At 46.2% G+C, this 27,671-nt stretch overlaps 2 protein-coding genes across 3 annotated transcripts in view; both read right to left on the bottom strand.

Moving 5' to 3' along the window:
• LOC147107462 (ankyrin repeat and SOCS box protein 9-like) overlaps nt 1-7,904 on the bottom strand; it is a 195,142-nt gene extending 187,238 nt beyond the window's left edge. The window contains exon 1 of the mRNA XM_086006512.1: nt 7,834-7,904. The gene's annotated coding sequence lies outside the window, so the exon portion shown is untranslated. The remainder of the gene's footprint in view (nt 1-7,833) is intronic.
• A 15,605-nt stretch (nt 7,905-23,509) lies between these two features.
• The window catches only part of piga (phosphatidylinositol glycan anchor biosynthesis, class A), a 30,999-nt gene continuing 26,837 nt past the window's right edge, over nt 23,510-27,671 (bottom strand). Inside the window, exon 5 of one of the 2 annotated variants that reach the window (XM_086006514.1) lies at nt 23,510-23,993. In XM_086006514.1, coding sequence (XP_085862640.1) covers nt 23,703-23,993 — 291 coding nt within the window. In that variant the 3' untranslated portion in view covers nt 23,510-23,702. The remainder of the gene's footprint in view (nt 23,994-27,671) is intronic. The other variant, XM_086006515.1, reaches the window with a different exon arrangement.

Here is a 27,671-nt window from a genome sequence, read left to right on the forward strand (position 1 = left end):
CAGCCGGTTGTATTGATAGAGACCTTTATGAGTGTTAATCGTAAGGTATTGTTTCGAAGCTTCTTCGACCTCCATTTGCAAGTACGCCTGGGCTAGATCAATTTTGGTGAAGCGTTTACCTCCAGATAGCGAGGCGAAAATATCCTCAATTCGTGGAAGCGGATATTGTACCGTGTGAAGGACTGGGTTCACTGTCACCTTAAAATCCCCACAGATGCGGACCTTCTTTGGTTCCCCAAGCGTATTACTCAACGACCTCTTCATTACAGGAACGATGGGTGTAGCCCACTCGCTCCAGTCCACTTTGGACAGTACTCCTGAACGTTCCAACCCTTCCAGCTCTGCTTCGACAGCTGGTCTGATCGCATAAGGCACTGGTCTGGCCTTAAGAAACTTTGGGCTTGCATTTTCCTCTATTTTAATCATTGCTGTTATGCCTTTTAGTATTCCGAGTCCCTCCTGGAACACTTCTTTTGCGTCAGTTAGCATTTTTGACAGTCGTCCAGGTGTGACGTCGTCATCCTTTTTGACCTCAACCTTCAGTGCCTGTATGGAATGCCAATCTCATTGTATCTTCTGGATCCATTCACATCCTAGCAGTGGTGGTCCTCCATCTGGCAATACATATATATCCATTTTAGGTATTTCCTGGCCTTTATATATCACTTTCACTCTTATTTTTCCTTTGGGGTAGACTTTTTGCCCCGTATAAGTCTTCAAGACAATCTCTGTAGCTTTCAAGGGTATATGTGAAAATAGCCGCTTGTAGTCCCTTTGGTTTATGACTGTTAGGGCTGATCCTGTGTCCAATTCCATTTTCACTTGGACTCCGTCTATCTTGAGTGTAACCCAGATAGTCTGGTGATCCTCCATTTTGGTTACCTTATGTAGTTTCAGACAACCCAGCTCCTTGCTTCTGGAGTCTGTGCCACTTTTCTGTTCGTCTGAACCACTGTCCATCACCTGGTGTACCTTTTTGTACTTCTCCTGTGGAGATTTCTTATTGTTGGTTTTCTTCCCAGACCTGCAGACTCTTGCTATGTGTCCTGCTTTTCCACACTGTCTGCACACTTGGTCCTTGAACCAACAATCCTTCTGGTCATGTGTTGTTCTGCCGCAGCGATAGCACTTCCCTGTTCCATAGGACATTTCATTGGTGCCATATTCTTGCGGTCTCCGTTGTATCTCTGCAGCGCCCCTTGCGGCTGCTTCATGTGATACTGCCATACTGAAAGCCTTGTCCAGCGTAAGATCCTTTTCTGATAGAAGCCATTTCTGGGTTCCTTCACTTTGTAGCCCACACACAAACTTGTCCCTTAACGTATCTGCTAGTCCCGCTCCAAACTGGCAGTGTTTCGATAGCTTGCGCAGTTCCGTTAGGTACTCAGCATTGCTTTCGTCTTCGTGTTGGTTCCTTTTATGGAACTTAAATCGTTCTGCTATCAGCAGTGGTGTGGGGTTTAAGTGGTCCTGTAGGATTTCTACTATGCTTTCGAAATTCTTGTTCACCAGCTTCTCTGGGGTTATTAGATTTTGCAGTAACCCATAAGTTTTTGCACCCATGGAATTTAACAAAACCAGTGCTTTCCTAGCATCTGGCACTTCATTCGCCCTGCAGTACACCTCAATACGTTCCACATATGTCGCCCAATCTTCGACTTCATTGTCGAACGTAGAGATACTGCCACTCTTCGGCATCCCTGGGTGTGATTTAACTATCAAAAATGGCGTCTCCCGCGCTTCCCCTTCTTCTCCGCTAGCACAAAATGGCATCTCCCGCGCTTTCCTTCCTTCCCGCACTCGCCCTTCTTCTCCGCTGCGGCTTCTAAAAATGGCATCTCCCGCGCTCTTCCTTCTTCTCCGCGGCTCAATGGCGTCTCCTGCGCTCTCCCTTCTTCTCCCCACGGACACTGTTCAGCCCTTGAGCCCTGGCTATGCTCTGCGCGTTCTTTTTTTTTTTCTCGACGCCGCTCAGTCCTGAACCCGGCTGTTGCTTTACCCTCTCTCTCTCCGGTTTTTTTGTTTTTTTTCTCGACGCCGCTCGGTTTTCAACCCCCGGCTGCGCCCTGTGCACTTCACCCTCTGTCTTACCCCGTCGACGCTGCTCGGCTTTCTCTCCACCGTCGGTCGGCTCCAGCCACCGCTGTCCAGGAAGGGTCTGCGCTGGACCTGTCGTCAGTCTCTTGCTGATCGTCGTGGCTGGGGAACCAAGCCCGGCTCTCCACAGCCTCCCCTGCGATGTTCACTCTCTGCCGGACGACTGGGCGGTTGCTCGTGGTCGACGCCAGTGTTCCTGGCCTCGACTTTCTTACACCGCCCTCCCGGAGTGAATCCTCAAAGGGAAATGCAGAGTTGCAGGTAGATTCGAATCGACACTCGTCGCCACTGTTAGATCCGTGATTCTGAGAGTATGATGTTTTTCAATAACCACACGGATGCTGTAACTTAACAATAAACAGGTATTTACTGGAGGAGGGTAGTCTCAAGACTGGGGGTACTGAGGCATGCGCAAGGCTTATATACAGGTGTGGTCACTGCCGGTACTACAGTATACAGGAGCTGTAAAAGTAGTTCTCTCTTAAAGGTACATACACTACAGTAAGCGTTTCCACCAGTACGTTTATGGCCGACAAGTCATTGTGGAATCCGACCACAAGCCCCTCGAGTCAATCATGAGGAAACCACTAGCCGCAGCCCCACCAAGGCTACAGAGAATGATCCTTCAGCTACAGAAGTACGACTTCACAATCATTCACCGTCCAGGCAAAGACATTCCTGTCACAGACACGCTCTCCAGAAAGTCTCTTAGCTACCAGGACAGCAGCCTTAGTGAAGGCATGGATGTGCAGGTGCACATGGTGTACAACAGCTTACCTGTGAGAGACTCAAAACTGAAGGAGATCCGATTAGGAACAGAGAAAGATGCACAACTCACACAGCTGAGCAAAGTCATACATGAAGGATGGCCTGAGGAAAGGAGGAAATGCCCTCAGAGCATATCTGAATTCTGGAACCACAGAGACAAACTGTCACAAATCAACGGAATCTTCTTCAAAGGGGAGAAAATCATCATTCCGACCAGTCTCAAAGAGATGTTGACAAAAATTCATGCTGGACATATGGGCATGGAAAAATGCAAACAAAGAGCACGTGACATTATGTTTTGGCCCGGAATGTGCAAACACATTGAGGACATTGTCGGAAAATGTTCCATTTGACTAGAACGCCGCCCATCAAATGTCAAAGAGCCCATGATACCTCACCGTATCCCAGACAGGCCCTGGCAGGTCGCGGCAATGGACCTGTTCACATGGAACAACGAGGACTACATAGTGACTGTTGATTACTGCAGCAGATGTTTTGAACTGGACATGCTTCACAGCACCACATCTGTAGCTGTGATCCACAAGCTAAAGGCAGCCTTTGCCAGGCATGGCATTGTAGAGACTTTAGTCTCAGACAATGGCCCCCAATACAAATCAAAAGAGTTTGAGTCGTTTGCCAAGGCATGGGATTTCACACATGTCACATCAAGCCCACATTACCCTCAAAGTAATGGCCTTGCTGAAAAAACTGTCCAGATTGCAAAAGCACTCATGGACAAATCCAAAGCGGACAAAAGAGACCCCTACATCAGTCTCCTTGAGTACCGCAACACTCCGGTTGACAACTTCAAATCACCAGCACAGCTGTTGATGAGCCACAGACTTCGCTCAATCCTTCCAAGCACCAACCAGCAGCTGCAGCCAGAGGTCGTCAGTTGCAAGCAAGTGCATGCAAAACATGTACGGAGACAGCAACAGCAAAAGAGATACTATGACAGGTCAGCTAGACTACTGCCGTCGCTGCACAATGGAGAATCCGTCAGAATCCAGGAGCATGACTACTGGAAGCCAGCAGTCGTCATCCAGCCAGCTGACACTGAGCGATCGTATCACGTCCGCACCCCAGAAGGACAGGTGTACCGCCGCAATCGCAGGCACCTCCTGAACACCAAGGAACAACACCGTCATTCCGACGAGAGGATCAGTTCAACAGAGTGTGATGAACAGAGCAATACACAAAACACATCATACTTACCTGAACCTAAACCTGAACCTGATTTGTTGACCGATTCAGGAGCATGCTCAGTTCCATACCACACAAGGTTGGGACGAGAGGTCAGGCCTAGAGTTATCCTTGACTTGTAAACTGTCAAAGGGTGTAGGCGGATCGCTGCCCTAAAAAAAAACTGTATATCGTCATTGAAACGTTGAGATGTTTTCAGTGCTAGTTAAATGCTGAGTTTACTTATATGTTTATGCTACCGAGAACATTATGTAGAAGAAAGGTTTAAAAGTAATGCATAACATTTTTCTTTTAAAAGGGGATGTTAAATTTGCATATTGAATTATCATTGGCCCGCAGGCATCTGTAAGGAATACCTGTTATATTCACATGTGATCACATGCTGAGTTGTCATTGGCCTGTAGGCATCTGTAAGGGGTCCTAACTCCATCTTGTCCCCACTGTACTGCTGTGAGTAAGATCAGACCTAATGCTTCATAAAAGAGTTTAAACTATAATACTCCGTTGTCCTGCAAGTTATTATTTTTATACAAAGTATGCAAAACAAGACAGTAATAGCAGAGCACTTAGAAAACAGTGACAGGATCAGACAAAGTCAACATGGATTTACAAAAGGTAAATCGTGCTTGATTAATCTACTGGAATTTTTTGAGGATGTAACTGGTAAAATAGATAAGGGAGAACCAGTGGATGTGGTGTATTTGGACTTTCAGAAGGCTTTCGATAAGGTCCCGCATAAGAGATTAGCGTGTAAAGTTAAGGCACATGGGATTGGGGGCAAGGTATTGACTTGGACAGAGAACTGGTTGGCAGACAGAAAGCAAAGAGTTGGAATAAACGGGTCTTTTTCCGAGTGGCAGGCAGTGACTAGTGGGGTACCACAGGGATCGGTCCTAGGACCCCAGCTATTCACAATATATATTAACGATCTAGACGACGGAACTAGATGTAATATCTCCAGGTTTGCAGATGACACAAAGCTGGGTGGGTGTGTGTGCTGTGAGGAGGATGCAGAGAAACTCCAATATGATTTGGACAGGATGGGTGATTGGGCAGATGCATGGCAGATGCAGTATAATGTGGCTAAATGCGAGGTTATCTACTTTGGTGGCAAAAACAGGAAGGCAGATTATTATCTGAATGGCAATTGATTGGGAAAAGGGGAAGTGCAACGAGACCTGGGTGTCCTTGTGCACCAGTCGCTGAAGGTAAGCATACAGGTGCAGCAGGCGGTTAAGAAGGCAAATGGTATTTTGGCCTTCATAGCGAGAGGATTCGAGTACAGGAGCAAGGATGTCTTGCTGCAGTTGTACAGGGCCTTGGTGAGACCACACCTTGAGTATTGTGTGCAGGTTTGGTCGCCTTATCTGAGGAAGGATGTTCTTGCCATGGAGGGAGTGCAGCAAAGATTCACCAGACTGATACCTGGGATGGCAGGGATGATGTATGAAGAGAGATTGAGTCAATTAGGCTTATATTCGCTAGAGTTTAGAAGAATGAGAAGGGAGCTCATTGAAACTTATAAAATTCTAACAGGACTAGACAGACTAGATGCAGGAAGGATGTTCCTGATGGCAGGGGAGTCCAGAACCAGGGGTCATAGTCTAAAGATAAGGGGTAAGCCATTTAGGACTGAAATGAGGAGGAATTTCTTCACCCAGAGAGTGGTGAACCTGTGGAATTCTCTACCACAGAAGGCAGTTGAGGCCAACTTACTAAATATATTCAAGAAGGAGTTAGATATATTTCTTAAGACCAAAGGGATCAAGGGATATGGGCAGAAAGCAGGGACAGGGTACTGAATTTGGAGGATCAGCCATGATCTCATTAAATAGCGGAACAGGCTCAAGGGGCCGAATGGCCTACTCCTGCTCCTATCTTCTATGTTTCTATGTTCTCTTCCTTCCAACAACAGTTTCTCCCCTGATTAAATTCATCTTGGGAACTCTGTCCTCTGAGTGGCCTGGCATTCCAGGCCCCTCAGCAGCCATCTGGCTGCTGTTTATGAGACAAAAAAGACCCTAAAACCTTAAAAAAAAAACCACCACCAACTTTTTACAAGCTCACTCCAACTCCCTGCAGTAGTCAGGCAACCAGCAGCACCTGCTTACTCCTAGCCCCTCCTACCTAGAGAGTGCTACCCACTGAGCCACAGCTAACACACATCGTGAATAATGGAATTGTTTTGGCAAAGATTCAATTTGCAAACAGGTTAGAAAGTAATAGAATACATATTTTCAATTGCACAAATGATTCAACAAAGAATTCCTTAGCTAAGGGGAACTTAAAAGAAAAATAAATAATACCATAGCCAAGGATGTGAGGGTTGTGTTCACACGTATGTGGGAGGCTGTGTTCACATGTATGTGGGAGCCGTGTTCACACGTATGTGGGGGGGTCGTGTTCACACGTATGTGGGGGCTGTGTTCACATGTCTGTGGGGGTTGTTTTCACATGTATGTGGGAAGCTGCACACCCTGAACGGGTATTCCAATGCAGCGCGCCCATTCCAGGATAGTGCAATATCGCTGGTCTAGAGGATGTCCCAGCCCAGCCGTGAGAAAGGTAGATCTGGGGGTGTGATCATGGGTTGGGAGCTCTGGCTGTCGCAGTCCTTATTATCCTGTGGAGCCCGAGGGCCATTCCTGCTCCTCCTGGCCCACAAGGAGTGCTAAAAGAAGCTGATCATCAGCACTTACCTTGGCCAGTCGGCACCTCCAGTCTTGGATCAGCTGCCGGGAATCCCAAAGCGTGGGTCACCCCCTCACTCGCTGTTACATTTAAGTCGCAGTGTCAATGTCATCAGGCTGCGACTTTGAATGTTAATTAGGCCCCTGCCTGCCTTTTGCAGGAGCCTCATGGATAGCCTCATTTCTGTACATTGAAATTTAAAGGGGCGGCAACGTGGTTGGGTTGCTCAAGCCCAGTATTTTAACCCCGCCCCACCCCATCCCCTCTCCCACCCCCCACCCTTTGCGTGGGGGGGGGGGGGTAGCAGTGGGGTTGTAAAATCGAGGCCTGTGTTTCCCAGTCTAACCAACACTTATATTTGAATCAGAAGTGTATGTGAAGCACTGGTTTCACCCTGCATTATACTCACCTTGACTTTTTCACTAACATTCACAAAGGCTTCTCGCCAGGAGATAGAACTCTGTTACTCTGACAACAATCGAAGAACATCAGTGGCCACATGAGCAGTAAGAGGATGAAAGCTGGCACAGACCTGTGGCTGAGACGCAGCTCACCATGAGGTGAAGTCTTGGGTATGCAGCTGACTTGTGACTGAAACTCACACTGAGCTTTTAGCCGATGGTGACAGCTCTTTATGTAAGAGCAGCCTGAGGTGACTTTCCCTCCAGCTTCCCTACCTCGCTCCGTATGGGGAGACATGTGGCCCCTCCCTGGCATCTTTCCAAGGTCACCTGGTTAAATGAGTAACTCATTGGCTTTGGAGGAGGCAGACAATGTTAAAAGATCTGAAAAGCAAGAGCTTTAAACCTGTCACAGGCCTTAAAGTCCAGACTCCTTAGAAACCTTTCCAGCATGATTTTATTACCAGGTATAGGGTAGGACTTGTTCTGTCCACCCTACGCTAAACTATTTATTTTCAAATATAAAGTGTGAGCTGGCCTTGTCGAGTTTCACTGGTTTGCAGTGATGAACACGGCTTCTCTGTGAACAAACCTGTTTCCACAGGTCTGAGCTTGCCAATACCAAGACTCAGATCTATCATATGTCAAAAAACAAAATCAGCATATTTCTAACCTTTTTTATATGAAGCATTTTCCCTCCAGGAGCACCAGAGACTTCCTACCTTATCTCAGTTGCCATTCCTTGGAGGGACTGCCCCTTAAAATCTCCCCAGAGTTCCTAGCAGCTGCAGTTCTTTGTTGGTCACTAAGTGGCAGTAGTGCAGAACATACAGTACATTGCATCGCTATCATGGGCACTGATAGGCCAGATATACCACTCATTTGCATTGAATGAAGCAAAAGGTTATAACTATCATAGAATGATACAGCAGCCATTCAGCCCATCGTGCCTGTGCCTGCTCTTTGAAAGAGCTATCCAAATAGTTCCACTTCCCTGTTCTTTCCCCATAGTCCTGCAATTTTTTCCTTTTCAAAACCAGTGGTTAAAGTCACCAGGAACTTATTTTTGGCAACCAATGTGAGATCACCTCAAGGAGCCTTTGCACCAACTTCAGTACAACTATGGAGTTGATTCACAGCAAATGTTTTAAACTTTACTTTTAACTTTTTGTTGGTAAATGTGTTTGTCAGCTCTTTGCAAATGTTGAAAATGTAAATTGATCTGGGCATAAATGAGCAGAGCTCTATGTACATATACTTGGACAAATGCTCAGAGATCTGCTTTGGCAGGTCACACAGCTGTGGGATGGGCAGCCAGCTCAGCATTTCCCTGAAGCAGGAACAAGATGTAGACAGGGTCATGTTGTGTAACATGAGAGAAATTGCTCCAGAAAGGTAGTTTTCATCAAACTCCACAGTGGTATTTATTCCATTGTCACAGCCACGCTGTGTCTTAGGATCACACAGCTTTCCTCCCTGTCTGCACCTTAATCCAAATATGCAAAAAAAAATCTCTCAAAAGCTGACAACTTAATAAAGAATCAAAAGCTGAAATATCTTCATTCAGAGGGCTCTGAATCTTGGGAATTCTCTACCCCAAAAGGCTGAGTCATTGAGTACATTCAAGGCTGAGATAGATAGAATTTTGGACTCCAGGGGTATCAAGGGCTATGGGGAGCTGGCGGGAACATGGAGTTGTGGGAATGGTACCATAGTGGTTATGTTACTGGGCTAGTAATCCAAAGGTCTGGCCTAATGATCCAGAGATGTGAGTTCAAATCCCACCATGGCAGCTGGGGAATTTAAATTCAGTTAATTAAATAAATCCTGGAATAAAAAGCTAGTGTCAGTAATGGTGACCATGAAACTACATGATTGTAGTAAAAACCCATCTGGTTCGCTAATGTTCTTTAGGGAAGGAAATCTGCTGTCCTTACCTGGTCTGGCCTATATGTGACTCCAGACCCACAGCAATGTGGTTGACTCTTAATTTGCCCTCTGAAATGGGCTAGCAAGTCACTCGGTTGTAACAAACCGCTACAAGAAACAATAGTAAGAATAAAACCGGACGGACCACCCGGCATTGACCTCGCAACCAGCTTCGGACACGACAAGGGCACACCCAGCCCAGTCGACCCTGCAAAATTCTCCTCGCCAACATCTGGGGACTTGTGCCAAAATTAGGAGAGTTGTCCCAAGACTAGTTAAGCAACAGCCTGACTCTTACTGATACCTTCCAATGTCCCAGACTCCTCCATCACCATCCCTGGGTATGTCCTGTCCCACCAGGGGTGGCGGCACAGTGGTATACAGTCATGAGGAAGTGGCCCTGGGAGTCCTCAACATTGATTCCGGACCCCATGAAATCTCATGGCATCAGGTCAAACATGGGCAAGGAAACCTCCTGCTGATTACCACCTACTGCCCTCCCTTCAGCTGATGAATCAGTACTCTGCTGGTGGGTGACTTCAATGTTCATCACCAAGTGTGGCTCGGTAGCACCATAACTGACCAAGCTAGCCGAGTCCTGAAGGACATAACTGCCAGACTGGACCTGCAGCAGGTATGAGAGAACCAACACGAGGGGAAAAACCTACTTGACCTCATCCTCACCAATCTACCTGTTGCAGATGCATCTGTCCATGACAGTATTGGTAGCAGTGACCACCACATAGTCCTTGTGGAGACAAACTCTCATTTTCACACTGAGGACACCTCCATTGTGTTGTGCGGCACTACCACCGTGCTAAATGAGATAGATTAAGAACAGATCTAGCAGCTCAAAACTGGGCATCCATGAGGTGCGGTGGGCCATCAGCAGCAGCAGAATTGTATTCCACTACAATCTGTCATGGCCCGGCATATCCCTCACTGAATCATTAACATCAAGCCAGGCGACCAACCCTGGTTCAATGAGGAGTGTAGAAGAGCATGCCAGGAGCAGCACCAGGCGTACCTAAAAATGAGGAAGCTGCAAATCAGGACTACATGCATGCTAAACAAAGGAAAATCGACAGTGCTATCTTACTCACCAATAACCTACTCACTGATGCTCAGATTGGGTTCCGCCAGGACCACTCGGCTTCAAACTTCATTACAGCCTTGCTCCAAACATGGACAAAAAAGTTGAATTCCAGAGGTGAAGTGAGAGTGACTGCCCTTGACATCAAGGCAGCATTTGACCGAGTGTGGCATCAAGGAGCCCTAGTAAAATTGAAGTCAATGGTAATGAGGGGAAAAACTCTCCACTGGCTAGAGTCATACCTAGCAGAAAGGAAGATGGTTGCGGTTGTTGGAGGCCAATCATCTCAGCCCAGGACATCGCTGCAGGAGTTCCTCAGGGCTGTGTCCTAGGCCCAACCGTCTTCAGCTGCTTCATCAATGATCTTCCCTTCATCATGAGGTCCGAAGTGGGGATGTTCACTGATGATTGCACAGTGTTCAGTTCCATTCACAACTCTTCAGATAATGAAGCAGTCTATGCCCGCATGCAGCAAGACCTGGATGACATTCAGGCTTGGGCTGATAAATGGCAAGTAACATTCGTGCCACATAAGTGCCAGGCAATGACTATCTCCAACAAGAGAGCTTCTAACCATCACCCCTTGACATTCAATGGGATTACCATCGCCGAGTCCCCCAACATCAACATCCTGGGGGTCACCATTGACCAGAAACTTAACTGGACCAGCCACATAAATACTGTGGCTACAAGAACAGGTCAGAGGCTGGGTATTCTGCAGCGAGTGTCTCACCTGCTGACTTCCCAAAGCCTTTCCACCATCTACAAGGCACAAGTCAGGAGTGTGATGGAATACTCTCCACTTGCCTGGATGTGTGCAGCTCCAACAACACTCAAGAAACTCGACACCATCCAGAAAAAAGCAGCCTGCTTGATTGGCATCCCATCCACCACCTTAAAGATTCACTCCCTCCACTACCAGTGTACCGTGGCTGCAGTGTGTACCATCTATAAGATGCACTGCAGCAACTCGCCAAGGCTTCTTTGACAGCACCTCCCAAACTCAGGGCCTCTACCACCTAGAAGGGCAAGGGCTTCTTCTCTTCTCAGGCAGTCCCTCGGAACCGAGGATGACTTTCTTCCACATTAAAAATGAGTTCTCAGGTGACTGCTGAGTCCAATGCGGGACCTACAGTCTCTGTCACAGGTGGGGCAGACGGTGATTGAAGGGGCGGGTGGATGGGGTGCTTGGGTTGATGTATGCTCCTTGCGCTGTTTGCACTTGGCTTCCGCTTGCTCCCGGCGAAGAGACTCGAGGTGTTCGCCGTATGTGAGCATGAATACACAGATCTCTGGCAACTGGAAGACATTGAATGATGCCTGAGGCATGTACCATGGAATTATAGGGTTGGAGATCATCCAGGTGTTTAACATTTTAGACTGCTCCTCTAGTAGATATGCATGTTTGGTGCAGTGCTAGCTGCCTTTGTGATCTGTTGTAGATTTCCTAAATCTCCCTGCAACATTAAGAAGGTTGAAGAATGCTGTTGGGGGAGGCTAATTCTAATTCGGGAAACCTCTCTATTTTCTGTAGTAAGAATGGACCACTTTCACAAAATAAGGGACATTGGGATCCCAACACCATCTGCACTGTGTTCCCTGACACAGACCATCATTGCAAGGTCACCAGAGTGGCAGACGGAGGAGAGCATGGAGTTAGCAATCATTACAAACATGAAGCCAAGGTTAGGCGAGATATTTTGGATGAGAGGAAAGCAAATACGAAGTGGAGAAAATTATTTTTGGTTAGTTATGCCATGTATATGGTATGTCCGATTTAAAATAAAACTGAAATAAAAACAGAAAATGCTGGAAATAATCAGGTGGTCAGACAGCATCTGTGGAGAGAGAAAGAGTTACCCTGAGACATTGGGCTGGATTTTCATTGAGGAGTTGGGTAGGAGGCGGGACTACAACTTTTGGGGTTGTAGTCCCGCCTCCATCGAGTTCTAGCCAACCCATGCGATTTTGACTTGATTGACCTTGTTGAGCCCACCCAGTGGGCTCAGCAGGCCAATGAAAGGCCACCTGGCAACAGGTGGCGTCACAGATTGATATTTCATCTGTCAAGTCCTTTTGACAGATGAAATATCAGTGTTTGACAGCTGTTTGAAGCTGTCAAACACTGATAATCTGTACTCCAAGTTAATTCCTTCCCATCAGGATGATTTAGAGATCTCCCCGGAACAGAAAACTGAATGCTGGAACTTTTGACAGATCGTGGCCATTTTGCTTTCTGTGCCGGTGAGATGAGGGACTCCCGCGATCTGAGGGAAAGAAGGCTGTAAAGGTAAGTAAATGTAAGTACAACTTCTTTAAACACTTTACACACACCAAACACACTTACCTCTGCACTCATGCACCCATCACCCACCTGAACACCGGACATCTCGACCCCTCCAAGCCCTTCACCCCGACGGCCCGCCTCACTAACTTAGCGTGGTTTGGAGCCATCGGAAATCCCACATTTCAACAATGAAAATAGGGATTAGGCTAAAAACTGCCTGTTAACAGGCAGTTAATTAGCACTAATCCCCTTCCTGCCTCAGGGAGGCGGGTCCCAGTGCGGGTCAAGTACCCACCTCCTTTGAAACTGGCATGGAGGCGGGTTGGGGGCAGGATGGGTTCGTGCCCCCTGATTTCGGGATTTTAACACCCCCACACACCGCCAATCCCGCCTCCATGGCCCAATGAAAATCCTGCCCATTGACTCTGTTTCTCTCTCCATAGATGCTGCCTGACCTGCTGAGTATTTCCAGCATTTTGTATTTATTTCAGATTTCCAACATCTGCAGTATTTTGATTTTGTTAAAAAAAACTGAAGCTGCTTGTCCTAAAAACAGAGATTTTTTAATATTTCTGGTCATTGCTAAGTGACAACTGACGTTCTGTGGTGGGGTTGCGGGGCAGGGGGGGTGGGGGGAGGGTGATGTTCAAGAGCGGGTGGCGGCAGGAAGGGGACACTACTACGGTGAGAAATTTAAAGGGAAAAATGCTTCCAGGCTGCTAACAGCAGTGCCCGGGAAATTCACATCCCTATCCGAGTGCGTGCAGGGTGTGTCAGTATTGGTTGGGGTCCTGGATCATGTTAATATTTTGTGTAGGAAAGCAGGGCTTGAACAAGTGATGGGGCTCCAAATGAAGAACTTTATGTTCCAGTTTATCTGCCTTTATATTGTGCCTGCACTGTGTTGGTACCACCGGCTCCTGTTGCAAAAGGTCTTGCTTCGCTGTTGGTAACGACAACTTTGCCGGATTTGAGCGGGTCAGTGACTGGGAGGATGTGGTTTGTAACTGGGCCTCCCTGGCTGTCGGCTTCAACCAATCCAGCACATCCACTCCAGTGTTGCTGCTGGTTGGGAGGTAGAGTCACAAAGCCTTTTTTAAATTATTTATTCGTTCACGGGATGCGGGCATCGCTGGCAAGACCAGCATTTATTGTCCATCCTTAACTGCCCTCGAGAAGGTGGTTGAGGGTGAGCCGCCTTCTTGAACTGCTGCAGTCTGTGTGGTGAAGGTACTCCCTGTTAGGGAGGGAGTTCCAGGATTTTGACCCAGCGTCGATGAAGGATCGTCGATATATTTCCAAGGCAGGATGGTGTGTGACTTGGAGGGGAACTTGGAAGGTTGTGGTGTTCCAAAGCACCTGCTGCCCTTGTCCATCTAGATGGTAGACGTCGTGAGTTTGGGAGATGTTGTTGAAGAAGCCTTGGCGAGTTACTGCAATGCATCTTGTAGATGGTACACACTGCAGCCACGGTACGCCGGTGGTGGAGGGAGTGGATGTTTATGGTGGTGGATGGGATGCCAATCAAGCGGGCTGCTTTGTCTTGGATGGTGTCGAGCTTCTTGAGTGTTGTTGGAGCTGGACCCATCCAGGTGAGTGGGAAGTATTCCATCATACTCCTGACTTGTGCCTTGTAGATGGTGGAAAGGCTTTGGGGAGTCAGGAGGTGAGACACTCGCCGTAGAATACCCAGCCTCTGACCTGCTCTTGTAGCCACAGTAAGTTAAGTTTCTGGCCAATGGTGACCCCCCAGGATGTTACATAGGATATACAGCACAGAAACAGGCCATTCGACTCAACCAGTCCATGTTTATGCTCCATGATGTTGAAGGATAGCTTTTGGGATATCTTGTGTATTAGCGATATCTTGTGTACAGAAATTAAAGCAGACTAATGTACAATTTGTAAAACATGCAAAATATAAACTTAGTTCCACCATTCTTTTCACCCGATATTGTTAACACAATAACTTAATTACATCAGAAAATGCTGGAAACACTCAGGTCAGGCAGCATCCATGGAGAGAGAAAAACGGAGTTAATGTTTCAAACACTGACTCGGTTTCTCTCTCCACAGATGCTGCCTGACCTGCTGAGTGTTTCCAGCATTTTCTGTTGTTATTTCAGATTTCCAGCATCCACAGTAGTTTGCATTTGTGTTAACTTAATTACATCATTTGGCCCATCAGATCAGAAAATGTAATCACTAGTTAAATGATAGGCAGCAGCATAATACAAAGCAAGAACATCAAACTGAATTACCACATCATATAGGCATTAATAAGTTTGTAGTCCATTTAATTAACTTGTAAAAATAGCTGTCAGGCAGAGAACATGAGGCTGAGGTAAAGCAGAGGATGACTAAGTGCTACTGATTATGTCTGGCTGCTCTGGAATAGGGAATGAGTGCCAGTGTTCTCTGAACCTCCATCGACCCACATGATACTAGAGAAAAATTTGGGATCAGTTTGGGTAATTGAGATTTATAGTACTTACTGTACATGGCCAAGGGCTATGCGTGATGGACATTCCCCTGCTGATCCAGAGATGGCATTGGCCAACTTTTGGTCATAGTAACCTCATAGATGTGCCCCATCGAGTCTGGTTGTCGTATATAGTTTCAATACATATTCCCATTAATTTCAATATATCTTGTTACTAATATTAACAAATTCTGATGTTCTGATGTAGCACTTATCCACCAATGAGGCAGCCCCACTAAAAGTAGCTCTTTCTAAACCATCGTACCGCAAAATTCAAACAACCAGTAACTAAGGAGGCCAAAGTTCCTCGGGTGGAAAGGGCACAATCCTGGTGGATTGTCCATACGGAGGGCAGGAAATTGAGACAGTGGGACAGAACCGAGGCGTGCCAGGTTCACCCATTAAAGATCCCTTGGTAATTTCGGACCAGCAGCAGTGGGGGTGGTGTTATGTTCATTAATAAATAGACATTCTTATTATGAACACAGCTAGCTTCTAAGCTAGTCACTTTATTTAGTATATGAGGACTTCAGTACATGAGGACTTCTACAGCATCATTCTAGAGGTTTCCATCTTGACTACTGCCTTGTGGGTAGCCTAGTGCATCGTGGGTAGTGTAGTCTTAAACACATACAACTATATACACAGCAATACACAGCTCTACGGCTCCACCTAGTGTCCACTATAGAATGACATGTTATTGATCATTACATCCCCCTTTCTTTGAGGTTAAACAAAATCAATGTCAATCAACTTTCAAGAAAAACAATAAAGATGATATCAGTAACACTTTTGTTAGTGCTCTATAAACAAACATTTTCACAAGTCAACACATTTTCAAAGCTTTACATTATACTCAAAGATTAAGTCTATCAGGCTTTTTTACTTCACGTGTGGATCTTCTCAACATGGGTAAGTCTGATGTGTCTTCATGAGATTGTTCTGGTAGTGATTGACAAGATGCAGTTGCGGCATTGTCATCGATCTGCTCTTATATAGTCTCGTGTTTCTAGTGTGGAGCCCCAGATGATAATGTCATCAACATAGACCCGGACTCCTTCCAGACCTTCAATTTTGCTCTATGTAAGATTTCAGATGCAGATATTATCCCGAAAGGCATTGAGGAAACAATACCTGCCAAATGGTGTTGAAGGTACAGTATTTGGTGCTCTCTTCATCCAGTTTTAGTTGCCAAAATCCTTGTGAGGCATCGAGCTTTGTAAAGTATCTGGCACCTGACATTTCACTGGTGATTTCTTCTCGCTTGGGAATCTGGTAGTGTTCACGTTTTATGTTTGCATTTAAGTCCTTTGGATCCATGCATATTCTTAGATCATTGTTCTTTTTCTTTACACATACCATGGAGTTAACCCAGTCTGTTGGCTCTTCGACTTTCCTGATGACTCCTAGTGTGGTCATTTTGTCCAGTTCTTTCTTGAGCCGGTCACGCAGGGGTGCTGGAACTCTTCATGGAGCATGTACCACTGGCTGAGCATCCTCCTTTAGCTGGATCTTGTAACTGAATGGTAGAACTCCAAATCCTTTGAACACATCCTGGAAATTATTTACTACAGAATCCACTGAGTCATCTGGTCTGTTTATGGCACAGTTGATACGGTATACTCTCTTGACCAATTCGAAGTCCTCACAAGCTTTGTCACCCAGTAGTGAATCAAGTCCTTCAGCCACAACAGAAAACATGAGATGCACTTTGTCTTTGACTGTCACTTTAAGTCTGCATACACCTAAGCTATCTATTTTCTGTCCATTATAGTCCTTCAGTAGTACTGACTTTTTCTGTATTTTGGGCTTTTCTATCATATTTTTAATCTCACTCATACTGATTAAGTTTGCTTTTGCCCCAGTGTCTAGTTTCAATGTAACTAATGCTCCATTTACCTGCAGTGGGATCATCCATTCGTCCTCTTTTACTGCATTAACTTTATGTTCAGCATTGTTTATTCCTGAGGGCTGCACATTTTCTGTATCCTTTTCTATATTGTCACATGACACCATTCTTACAAAAAATGTCTCACTTAAATCAGTGTCCTCAATCACATTAACTCGGTTTTGTTGCCCTTTCTTTGTTTTTACTTTTGAAAAGCATTGTTTGGCAAAGTGATTCTTTCCATGAAATTTTGTGCACGTTTTTCCAAACGCTGGGCATTGTCTTAACTGGTGTTTGTAACCACAGCATTTACAATTAAAAATTGCTTCCTCCGATTGCTTTTCATTTCTGTTCTGCCCATGTTTCTTCCCCTTGTAGGGCACAGCACTGACAGCAGCACTTACTACACTCGCATCATTATTGATTTCACTGAACGTCTTTGCGTGCTGTCGAGTTAGCTCACTGGCTTGGCATATATTCACAGCATTTTCCAATGTTAGTTCAGTTTCTCTCAACAGACGTTCCCTGACCTTTTCATCATGAATACCAAACACAATTTGGTCACGAATCATGGATGCTTTCAGCTCAGAGAAATTACATGTCTGTGCTTTCAGTTTCAGATCAGTTATAAAGCTATCAAAAGTCTCATTTTGCTGCTGTGTCCTTGAACAGAACATGTATCTTTCATAGGTCTCATTCTTTTTGGGAGAACAATGTGTATCAAATTTCTTTAGCACATCGTCTAAATTTTCCCTGTTCTCCTCTGGATTAAATACAAATGTATTAAATACCTCTATCGCCTGTGGGCCTGCAACCGTGAGCAGCAATGCTAGTTTCCTTGCGTCTGGCTTCGTACCGAACCCGATGGCAGCAATGTAGAGTTCGAATTGTTGTTTAAAAATCCGCCAATTGTAGTCGACATTTTCCGTGAGTTTCAAACGCTCGGGTGGCTTCAAATTCTCCATGTCGCTTTTCACAATTTTTTAGCAGATATTTACCAATCCTGGTACCATGTTATGTTTATTAATAAATAGACATTCTTATGAACACAGCTAGCTTCTAAGCTAGTCACTTTATTTAGTATATGAGGACTTCAGTACATGAGGACTTCTACAGCATCATTCTAGAGGTTTCCATCTTGACTACTGCCTTGTGGGTAGCCTAGTGCATCGTGGGTAGTGTAGTCTTAAACACATACTATATACACAGCAATACACAGCTCTACGGCGCCACCTAGTGTCCACTATAGAATGACGTTATTGATCATTACAGGTGGTGGAGGGGGGAGCTGCAACAGCACAGGTGGGTTATCCACCTGCCGCCGCCCCCCTCCTAGTAGAGACTTTTAGGGAGAGGTTGTCTTGGGGCTCTGATTATCTCATGATGTCAGCTTTGGTTTCCTGTGAAGAACGAATCTTGAGCACATTAAGAGCCTCTGGCACCCCCTCCCTATCGGAGTAATAAGTTGCAGCTCTGAATCTCCAGCACCTCTTAGTCATAGAGTAATACAGCACGGATAGAGGCCCTTCGGCCCATCGTGTCCACACCGGCCATCAAGCCCTGTCTAATCGAATCCCATATTCCAGCATTTGGTCCGTAGCCTTGTATGCTATGGCATTTCAAGTGCTCATCCAAATGCTTCTTAAATGTTGAGGGTTTCTGCCTCCACAACCCTTTCAGGCAGTGAGTTCCAGACTCCAACCACCCTCTGGGTGAAAAAGTTCTCTCTCAAATCCCCTCTAAACCTCCCGCCCTTTACCTTGAATCTATGCCCCCTAGTTATTGACCCCTCTACTAAGGGAAAAAGCTCCTCAGCATCCATCCTATCTATGCCCCTCATAATTTTGTACACCTCAATCATGTCCCCCCTCAGCCTCCTCTGCTCCAAGGAAAACAAACCCAATCTGCCCAGTCTCTCTTCATAGCTGAAGCGCTCCAGCCCTGGTAACATCCTGGTGAACCTCCTCTGCACCCTCTCTAACGTGATCACATCCTTCCTGTAGTGTGGCGACCAGAACTGCACACAGTATTCCAGCTGTGGCCTAACCAGTGTTTTATACAGCTCCATCATAACCTCCTTGCTCTTATATTCAATGCCTCGGCTAATGAAGGCAAGTATCCCATATGCCTTTTTTACCACCTTATCCACCTGTTCCGCCGCCTTCAGGGATCTGTGTACTTGCACACCCAGATCCCTCTGACCCTCCGTCTTGCCTAGGGTCTTTCCATTCATTGTGTATTCCCTTGCCTTGTTAGTCCCCCCAAAGTGCATCACCTCGCACTTTTCCGGGTTAAATTCCATTTGCCACTGTTCCGCCCATCTGACCAACCCATCTATATCGTCCTGCAGACTGAGGCTACCCTCCTCCCTATTTACCACCCTACCAATTTTTGTATCATCCGCAAACTTACTGATCATACCTTTTACATTCATATCCAAGTCATTAATGTAGACCACAAACATATTATTACAGGCGAGGGCTAACCGGCCCAATTATTAAAATGAGCCTGCCCTCAGATTCTCAGTCAGCTGCTGAGCCAAGAGTCTCACCCTGATGTACTTCCAGTGACAGAACAGGGACCTCAGAAATCTGGGCCCAGGATTTTTAAGCAGAAATGGATTGAATGGCCTCAGTTTTGAGGACAGCCTTGCCAGGGCTTGGAAACATCATGCAGCCGAAAGGTCACAGTTTGGACACTCAGGCCACCCAAAACCCCCAGCAGGCAGTAGAGGGTCACGGTGGTGGAGGGTGGAGGAGTAAAAAGGTAAAAACATGGAATGAGTCCCCAACTCGCTGTGTACACATCTGTTGCCATTTTCACAGCGGGGGTTGCGTGGTGTGCAAGCGTCTCGCTGTGGAGAGACGGGAAGCTTTATTAACAGAGTTAAATCAGGCTCCCACAGGGCAACTGGAAGCCTGATTTAAATGCAACAGTTGCTGGGTTGTTTTCCCAGGGGTCAGGAAACCTGGCAGTGAAAGGGAGGCGGGAGCTGCCGGCTTCAGAAGGCAAGAGCCTTTCCCAGCATTCCTTGTGGGCCAGCAGGAGGAGCAGGATTGGTCCCCCCAGCTCCCCTCAAGGAAGCCTTCGGCCTCCCCCCTTCCGCAGACTCTCTTCTCCCATCCCCTCCCAGCATCGGTATCCGCTCTCAGCAGTGATCACAGCCGCCTCTCTCCCCTCTCCCCCAACACCAATGTCCACTCCCTGCAGTGATCACAGCCCCCTCTCCACCCACACCGATGTCCACTCCCTGCAGTGATCACAGCCCCCTCTCCCCCCCAGCACCAATGTCCACTCCCTGCTGTGATCACAGCCCCCCTCTTCCCCCAACACCAATCTCCAACCCACTCCCTGGAGTGATCACAGCCCCCTCTCTCCCCTCCCCCAACACCGATGTCCACTCCCTGCAGTGATCACAGCCCCCTCTCCCCCAATGTCCACTCCCTGCAGTGATCACGGCCCCCTCTCCCCCAACACCGATGTCCACTCCCTGCAGTGATCACAGCCTCCTCTCCCCCAACACCGATGTCCACTCCCTGCAATGATCACAGCCCCCTCCCCCAACACTGATGTCCACTCCCTGCAGTGATCACAACCCCCTCTCCCCCCCAGCACCGATGTCCACTCCCTGCAGTGATCACAGCCCCGTTTCTCCCCTCCCCCAACACCGATGTCCACTCCCTGCAGTGATCACAGCCCCCTCTCTTCACCCCTCCCCCAACACCGATGTCCACTCCCTGCAGTGATCGCAGACCCCTCTCCCCCCCAGCACCGATGTCCACTCCCTGCAGTGATCACAGCCCCCTCTCTCCCCCTCCCCCGATGTCCACTCCCAGCTGTGATCACAGCCCCCCTCTTCCCCCTCCCCAACACCAATCTCCACTCCCTGGAGTGACCACAGCCCCCTCTCTCCCCTCCAACACCGATGTCCGCTCCCTGCTGTGATCACAGCCCCCTCTCTCCGCCTCCCCCGATGTCCACTCCCTGCAGTGATCGCAGACCCCTCTCCCCCCCAGCACCGATGTCCACTCCCTGCAGTGACCACAGCCCCCTCTCTCCCCTCCCCCAACACCGATGTCCGCTCCCTGCTGTGATCACAGCCCTCTCTTCACCCCTCCCCCAACACCGATGTCCACTCCCTGCAGAGATCGCAGACCCCTCTCCCCCCCAGCACCGATGTCCACTCCCTGCAGTGATCACAGCCCCCTCTCCCCCAACACCGATGTCCACTCCCTGCATTGATCACAGCCCTCTCCCCCAGCACCGATGTCCGCTCCCTGCAGTGATCACAGACCCTCTCCCCCCTCCCCCAACACCGACGTCCACTCCCTGCAGTGATCGCAGCCCCCCCTCCCCCAACACTGATGTCCACTCCCTGCAGTGATCACAGACCCTCTCCCCCCTCCCCCAAAACCGATGTACACTCCCTGCAGTGATCACAGCCCCCTCTCTCCCCCCTCCCCCAACACCGACGTCCACACCCCCATTTATAAAACTTAGGATCCTTAGTTTTATAAACTTCTCCTACCTTTAAAGATTGATGTATCAGACCCCTCAAGTCTCTCTGCTGCTCTATTCTTTTTAAAGCTTTGTTATTTAGTATATATGGTCTTTCCTTATTCTTCCCAAAATGTATCACCGCACATCTACTAACTTTTCCATATCTTTTGGAAATCCTCTTTAGAACTAACCATGCTCTCTATACTGTACCCAAATCCAGATCATTAATCTATAGCCTTTCCATCATCAATACACTCCTATATTTCCTAATAAAAAGTCATAATTTGTCAGACACAACATGCCTTTTACATTACGGCGAGTTTTACCGGTGACCCGATATTTGCATGGGACTGCTGGCTGTCTTTAAACACTTACGATCTCTCAGAAACCTACCCACTACTGAATTAGGCTGACAGTAATCTGCTTTATGCTTATTGCCCTTTTTCCCTTTTTTTTTTGTTTACACAGATGAGGGGAGGAAGGAGTGGGTTCTTCTTGGGCTCAACATGACACCCCTGACAATGGAAGTTCAGAACCAAATCAACCTTTTGTAGCAAACTCGATAATCCAATACCTGGCCAGGCAGATCTGCAGTATTCCAGGTCACTGCAGGAAGATATCAATGGTCTGGTCAGGTGGGTAGAACAGTGGCAAATGGAATTCAATCTGGAGAAATGAGAGGTAATGCATTTGGGGAAGGCTAACAAGGCAAGGGTATACAACATAAATGATAGGACAGAAAAGTGCAGAGGATCAGAGGGACCTTGGAGTGCATGGCCACAGATCCCTGAAGGTAACAGGACAGGTAGATAAGGTGGTTAAGAAGGCATACGGGATACTTTCCTTTATTAGCTGAGGCATCGAATAAGAGCAGGGAGGTTATGCTTGAACTGTATAAAACACTAGTTAGGCCGCAGCTAGAGTACTGCGTGCAGTTCTGGTCACCACATTACAGGAAGGATGTGATTGCACTAGAGGGGGTGCAGAGGAGATTTACGAGGATGTTGCCTGGGCTGGGGAATTTTAGCTATGAGGAAAGATTGGATAGGCTGGGGTTGCTTTCTTTGGAACAGAGGAGGCTGAGGGGAGACCTAACTGAGGTGTATAAAATCATGAGGGGACTAGAGTGGATAGGAAGGACCTATTTCCTTTAGCAGAAGGATCAATAACCAGGGGGCATATATTTAAAGTAATTGGGTGGAAGTTTAGAGGGGATTTGAGGAGAAATGTTTTCACCCAAAGGGTGGTGAGGGTCTGGAACTCACTGCCTGAAAGGGTGATAGAGGCAGAGACCCTCATCACATTTAAAAAGTACATGGATATGAAGTGCATAACCTACAAGGCTACGGACCAAGTGCTGGAAAGTGGGATTAGGGTGGATAGCTCTTGGTCTGCCGGCACGGACAAGATGGGCCAAATAGCCTCCTTCTGTGCTGCTGATTTGAGCCTGATTGGCTGGCTCATGGACAGGTAGAGTCAGTGCTATGTACAAGTTGTGGGTTTTAGCTCCTTCAGTACCCCTGCAAACATCTGGAGATTCCTAAGCCTTGGTGCCGCTAACATGAGCCTTAGCTCTCTGGATTTAGGCAAGTCGGGTGTGTCCCTTTGGAAAGAGATTCTGCACTGCATAGCAAGCAAACAGAAATTCTACAGCAACACCGAAGTAAAATACTGCGGATGCAAGGGTCATCGACCTGAAACGTTAACTCTGTTTCTCTCTCCACAGATGCTGCCTGACCTGAGTATTTCCAGGAAATTCTATTGCTCAGTAACTTGAGACTTAAAATGTGTTGATTAAATGTGCTGATCAAAAAAAAAGACTTGGAGAGGAATGAGTATAGTGTACTCTTCAAAATGTTAAGTCTTTTTTGTGCTAAAAAACTGTGAATTATCCGATAATTTGAATGTAAATAACACAAAGTGGGAATTTTGTGCTAAATAATTTGAATTATCAGATAAATAGAATGAAATGACTGATTTAAAAGTAGGCTGTAGCCAGGAAAGCAGCTCTGCAGGACAAAAGATAAATTACTAACATTTTCACTGTACTAAAAAATTCTTACAGCAGGAGTGACCTGATGGCACAAAGTACTGACCAAAGTTTTCAGAACTGCTGGGGAAGGAGAGATCATACATAAATGAACACATAGAAATTTGACAATTACATCGGTTAGAAGTTTTCATCCATATATTAAATTCTGCTTTAATTTCTATGCAGCTGAAGTTCATAATGGCTACTTAAGAGGTAGCAAAACAGCTAGACGAAGGTACTCCATCCTACAAAACAGAAAAACTGCAAAAAACAATTTGATAATCCCAAAGGATTCAAATCTAGGGTCCAGAAGCAGCTATAAACAAAAGCATTAAGCTCGCACTTTGCGACTGTTCCTTTCAGAGCAAGGTGGAGTTTCCCCAAGTTTTTCAATTGTTGAAAGTTCCCGTTCTTGCTTCCAAGTTCCGTTCACACCTGTGGCATCAACAGCAATGTCAATCATGGAATCTGGAACTATACACCTTAAAATCAACAAGAAAAGGAAGTCCAAAACAGCAACTAAAGCAAAAATACAACCAGCCACAGGACCACAGTGGGTCATTAATTTGTACAATCGTTTGTTCATAGGCAGCAACCCCTCTTTGGCCACTCGGTCATAAACCTAAAACAAAATCACAAGAAGCAAGGTTAGAACCACCCAGTTATGTATTGGTACTGGATTCAGGACCATTGCCAGGCCATCAAGAGGAGATGCAAGGTACAGCAACCAATTAGGAAGGCAAGTGGTATGTTAGCCTTTATTGCAATGGACAGAACACAGAGTAGGAATAAGTGGGTAATTTTTGGGTTGGCAGGCTGTAACTAGTGGGGTACCACAAGAATCAGTGCTTGGGCCTCAGCTATTTACAATCTATATCAATGACTTAGATGATGGGACCGAGTGTAACATATCTAAGTTTGCTGATGATACAAAGCTAGGTAAGAATGTAAGCTGTGAGGAGGTCAAAGAGGCTACAAAGGGAAAAAGTTAAGTGAGTGGGCAAAAGGTGACGGAGAGAGTATAATGTGGGGAAGTGTAAAATTATCCACTTTGGTAGGAAGAATGGAAAAGCAGAATATTTTTTAAAAGGTGAGAAACTAGTAAATCTTGGAATTCAGAGGGATTTGGGGGTCCTTGTACATGAATCACAGAAAGTTAACAAGCAGGCACAGCAAGCAATTAGGAAGAGAAATGGTATGTTAGCCTTTATTACAAGGGCGTTTCGAGTATAAGAGTAAGAAAGTCTTGCTGCAATTATATAGGGCTTTGGCAAGACCACACCTGCAGTACCGTGCAGTTTTGGTCTCCTTACCCAAGGAAGGGTATACTTGCCTTGGAGGCAGTGCAACGTAGGTTCACTAGATTGATCCCTGGAATGAGAGGGTTGTCCTATGAGGAGAGGTTGAGTAGAATGGGCCTATACTCTCTGGAGTTTAGAAGAATGAGAGATGATCTCATTGAGGGCTTGACAGGGTAGATGCTGAGAGGCTATTTCCCCTGGCTGGAGAGTCTAGAACTAGGGGTCACAGTCTCAGGAAAAGGGGTCGGCTATTTAGGACTGAGGAGGAGGAGAAATTTCTTCATTCAGAAGGTTGTGAATCTTTGGAATTCTCTACCCCAGAGGGTTGTGGATGCTCAGTCGATGAGTCTATTCAAGACTGAGATCGACCGGCATGAAAGGCATCAAGGGATATGGGGATAGGGGAGTTAATGTAGAAGTTCAGTTATTGAATGGCAGAGCAGGCTCGAGGGACCATATGGCTTACTCCTGCTCCTATTTCTTAAGTTCTTATGAGACAGGAATACAAGATAGGAAACACTTGTAATTCTGGTTGGTAAGTAAAGGTGCAACTTTAAAGAGCAAGCAGAATTTAATGATTTTTTTGTACAATGGTTGTACTCACTCATCTAGTACAGTTACTGAAAGAATCTCACTGGACTAGCCTTTTCAAAACTGCTTTTAAATTTTGGAATACCCCTGACAAAGATGTTGATGGAAAAGCGTTCAAAAAGCAAAGCACAATGAGTGGAAAGTACACAGTGATGTGCAAATGATAATTGAGTTCATTTGTGAGACTTGAGATTTATATTCACAACTACTCTCGAAACAAGAACCATTTTCAAAAATAACTCATCATCAATAGTATCCCTATAATTGGTAAAGGTTGGTTAAAACGAGTCTTCCAACCTTAGCTCTAATGCTCAATGCATCAAGCACCCAACAGTCAACAGGTCAGGAACAAAGACAAAGCATTTTCTGTGATAGGAGCACAGTGAGGTTATCTACTTCACCTAGAATTGTGTATGCCAGTGGGGAGTCGGTGTTGCTGTAGGCAGCAGCTCAAGCCCTGGGTGAAAAGAACGAAAGACTTTCACGCCCTCAGGACGTCTCAAAGTGCTTTACAGCCAATGAAACATAAAACATAGAAAAATAGGAGCAGGAGTAGGCTATTCGGCCCTTCGAGCCTGCTCCGCCATTCAATATCATGGCTGATCCTCTATCTCAATACCATATTCCCGCTCTCGCCCCATACCCCTTGGTGCCTTGTGTGTCTGGAAATCTATCTAGCTCCTGCTTAAATATATTCAGTGACTTGGCCTCCACAGCCTTCTGTGGTAGAGAATTCCACAGGTTCACCACCCTCTGAGTGAAGACATTTCTCATCTCAGTCCTAAATGTCCTACCCTGTATCCTGAGGCTGTGACCCCCCAGCCAGGGGAAACATCCTCCCTGTCTGTCTAGCCATCAGGATTTTATACCTTTCAATGAGATCCCCCCTCATTCTTCTAAACTCTAGTGAATACAGGCCTTGTCGACCCAATCTCTCCTCATACGACAGTCCTGCCATCCCAGGAATCAGTCTGGTGAACTTATGCTGCACTCCCTCTAAGGCAAGTATATCCTCTCTTAGGTAAGGAGACCAAAACTGCACACAGTACTCCAGGTGTGGTCTCACCAAGGCCCTATACAACTGTAGTAAGACATCTTTGCTCCTGTACTCAAATTCTCTTGCAATGAAGGCCAACATATCATTTGCCTTCCTAACTGCTTGCTGCACCTGCATGTTTGCTTTCAGTGACTGGTGTACAAGGACACCCAGGTCCGTTTGTACATTTCCCAATCTATCACCATTTAAATAATACTCTACCTTCCTGTTTTTCCTACCGAAGTGGATAACTTCACATTTATCCACATTATACTGCATCTGCCATGTTTTTGCCCACTCACTCAACTTGTCTAAATCGCCTTAATGCCTCTTTGGAACTCACAATCCCACCTAGTTTTCTGTCGTCAACAAACTTGGAAATATTACGTTTGGTTCCCTCATCCAAATCATTGATATATATTGTGAATAGCTGGGGCCCAAGCGCTGATCCCTGTGGTACCCCACTAGTCACCGTCTGCCACCCCAACAAAGACCCATTTATTCCTACTCTCTCTTTCCTGTCTGTTAACCAATTTTCAATCCAATCCCATGTGCTTTAATTTTGCACACTAACCTCTTATTTGGGACTTTATCAAAGGCCTTCTGAAAATCCAAATACAGCACATCCACTGGTTCTCCCTCATCTATTCTACCAGTTACATCCTCAAAAAACTCCAGTAGGTTTGTCAAACATGATTTCCCTTTCATAAATCCATGTTGACTTTGTCTAATCCTGTTGATATTTTTTAAGTGTCCTGTTATCACATCCTTCATTTTCCCTACTACTGATGTTAGGCTGTAGTTCCTGGTTTTCTCTCTCCCTCCTTTTTAAAAAAGTGGGGTTACATTTGCCACACTCCAATCTGCCGGAACTGTTCCATAATCTATAGAATTTTGGAAGATGACAACCAATACATCCACTATTTCCATGGCTACCTCTTTTAGTACTCTGGGATGCAGATTATCAGGTCCTGGGGATTTATCAGCTTTCAGTCCCATTAATTTCTTCAGCACTATTTTTTTTAAACGAATACTAATTTCCTTTAATTCCTCCTTCTCGCTAGCTCCTTGGTTCCCTCACATTTCTGGGAAGTTATTTGTGTCCTCTTCCCTGAAGACAGAACCAAAGTACTTGTTTAATTGCTCAGCCATTTCCTTGTTCCCCATTATAAATTCTCCTGTTTCTGACGATAAGGGACGTACATTTGTCTTCACTAATCTTTTTCTTTTTACATACTTGTAGAAGCTTTTACAGTCCACTTTTATGTTCCTTGCAAGTTTACTCTCATACTCTATTTTTCCCCTCTTAATGAATCTCTTGGTCCTTTTTCGCTGTACTCTAAACTGCTCCCAATCCTCAGGCTTACTACTT

Source organism: Somniosus microcephalus, chromosome 14, assembly GCF_052327205.1.
Source record: "Somniosus microcephalus isolate GS21.2 chromosome 14, FLI_Smic_1.0, whole genome shotgun sequence".
Lineage (NCBI taxonomy): Eukaryota > Metazoa > Chordata > Chondrichthyes > Squaliformes > Somniosidae > Somniosus > Somniosus microcephalus.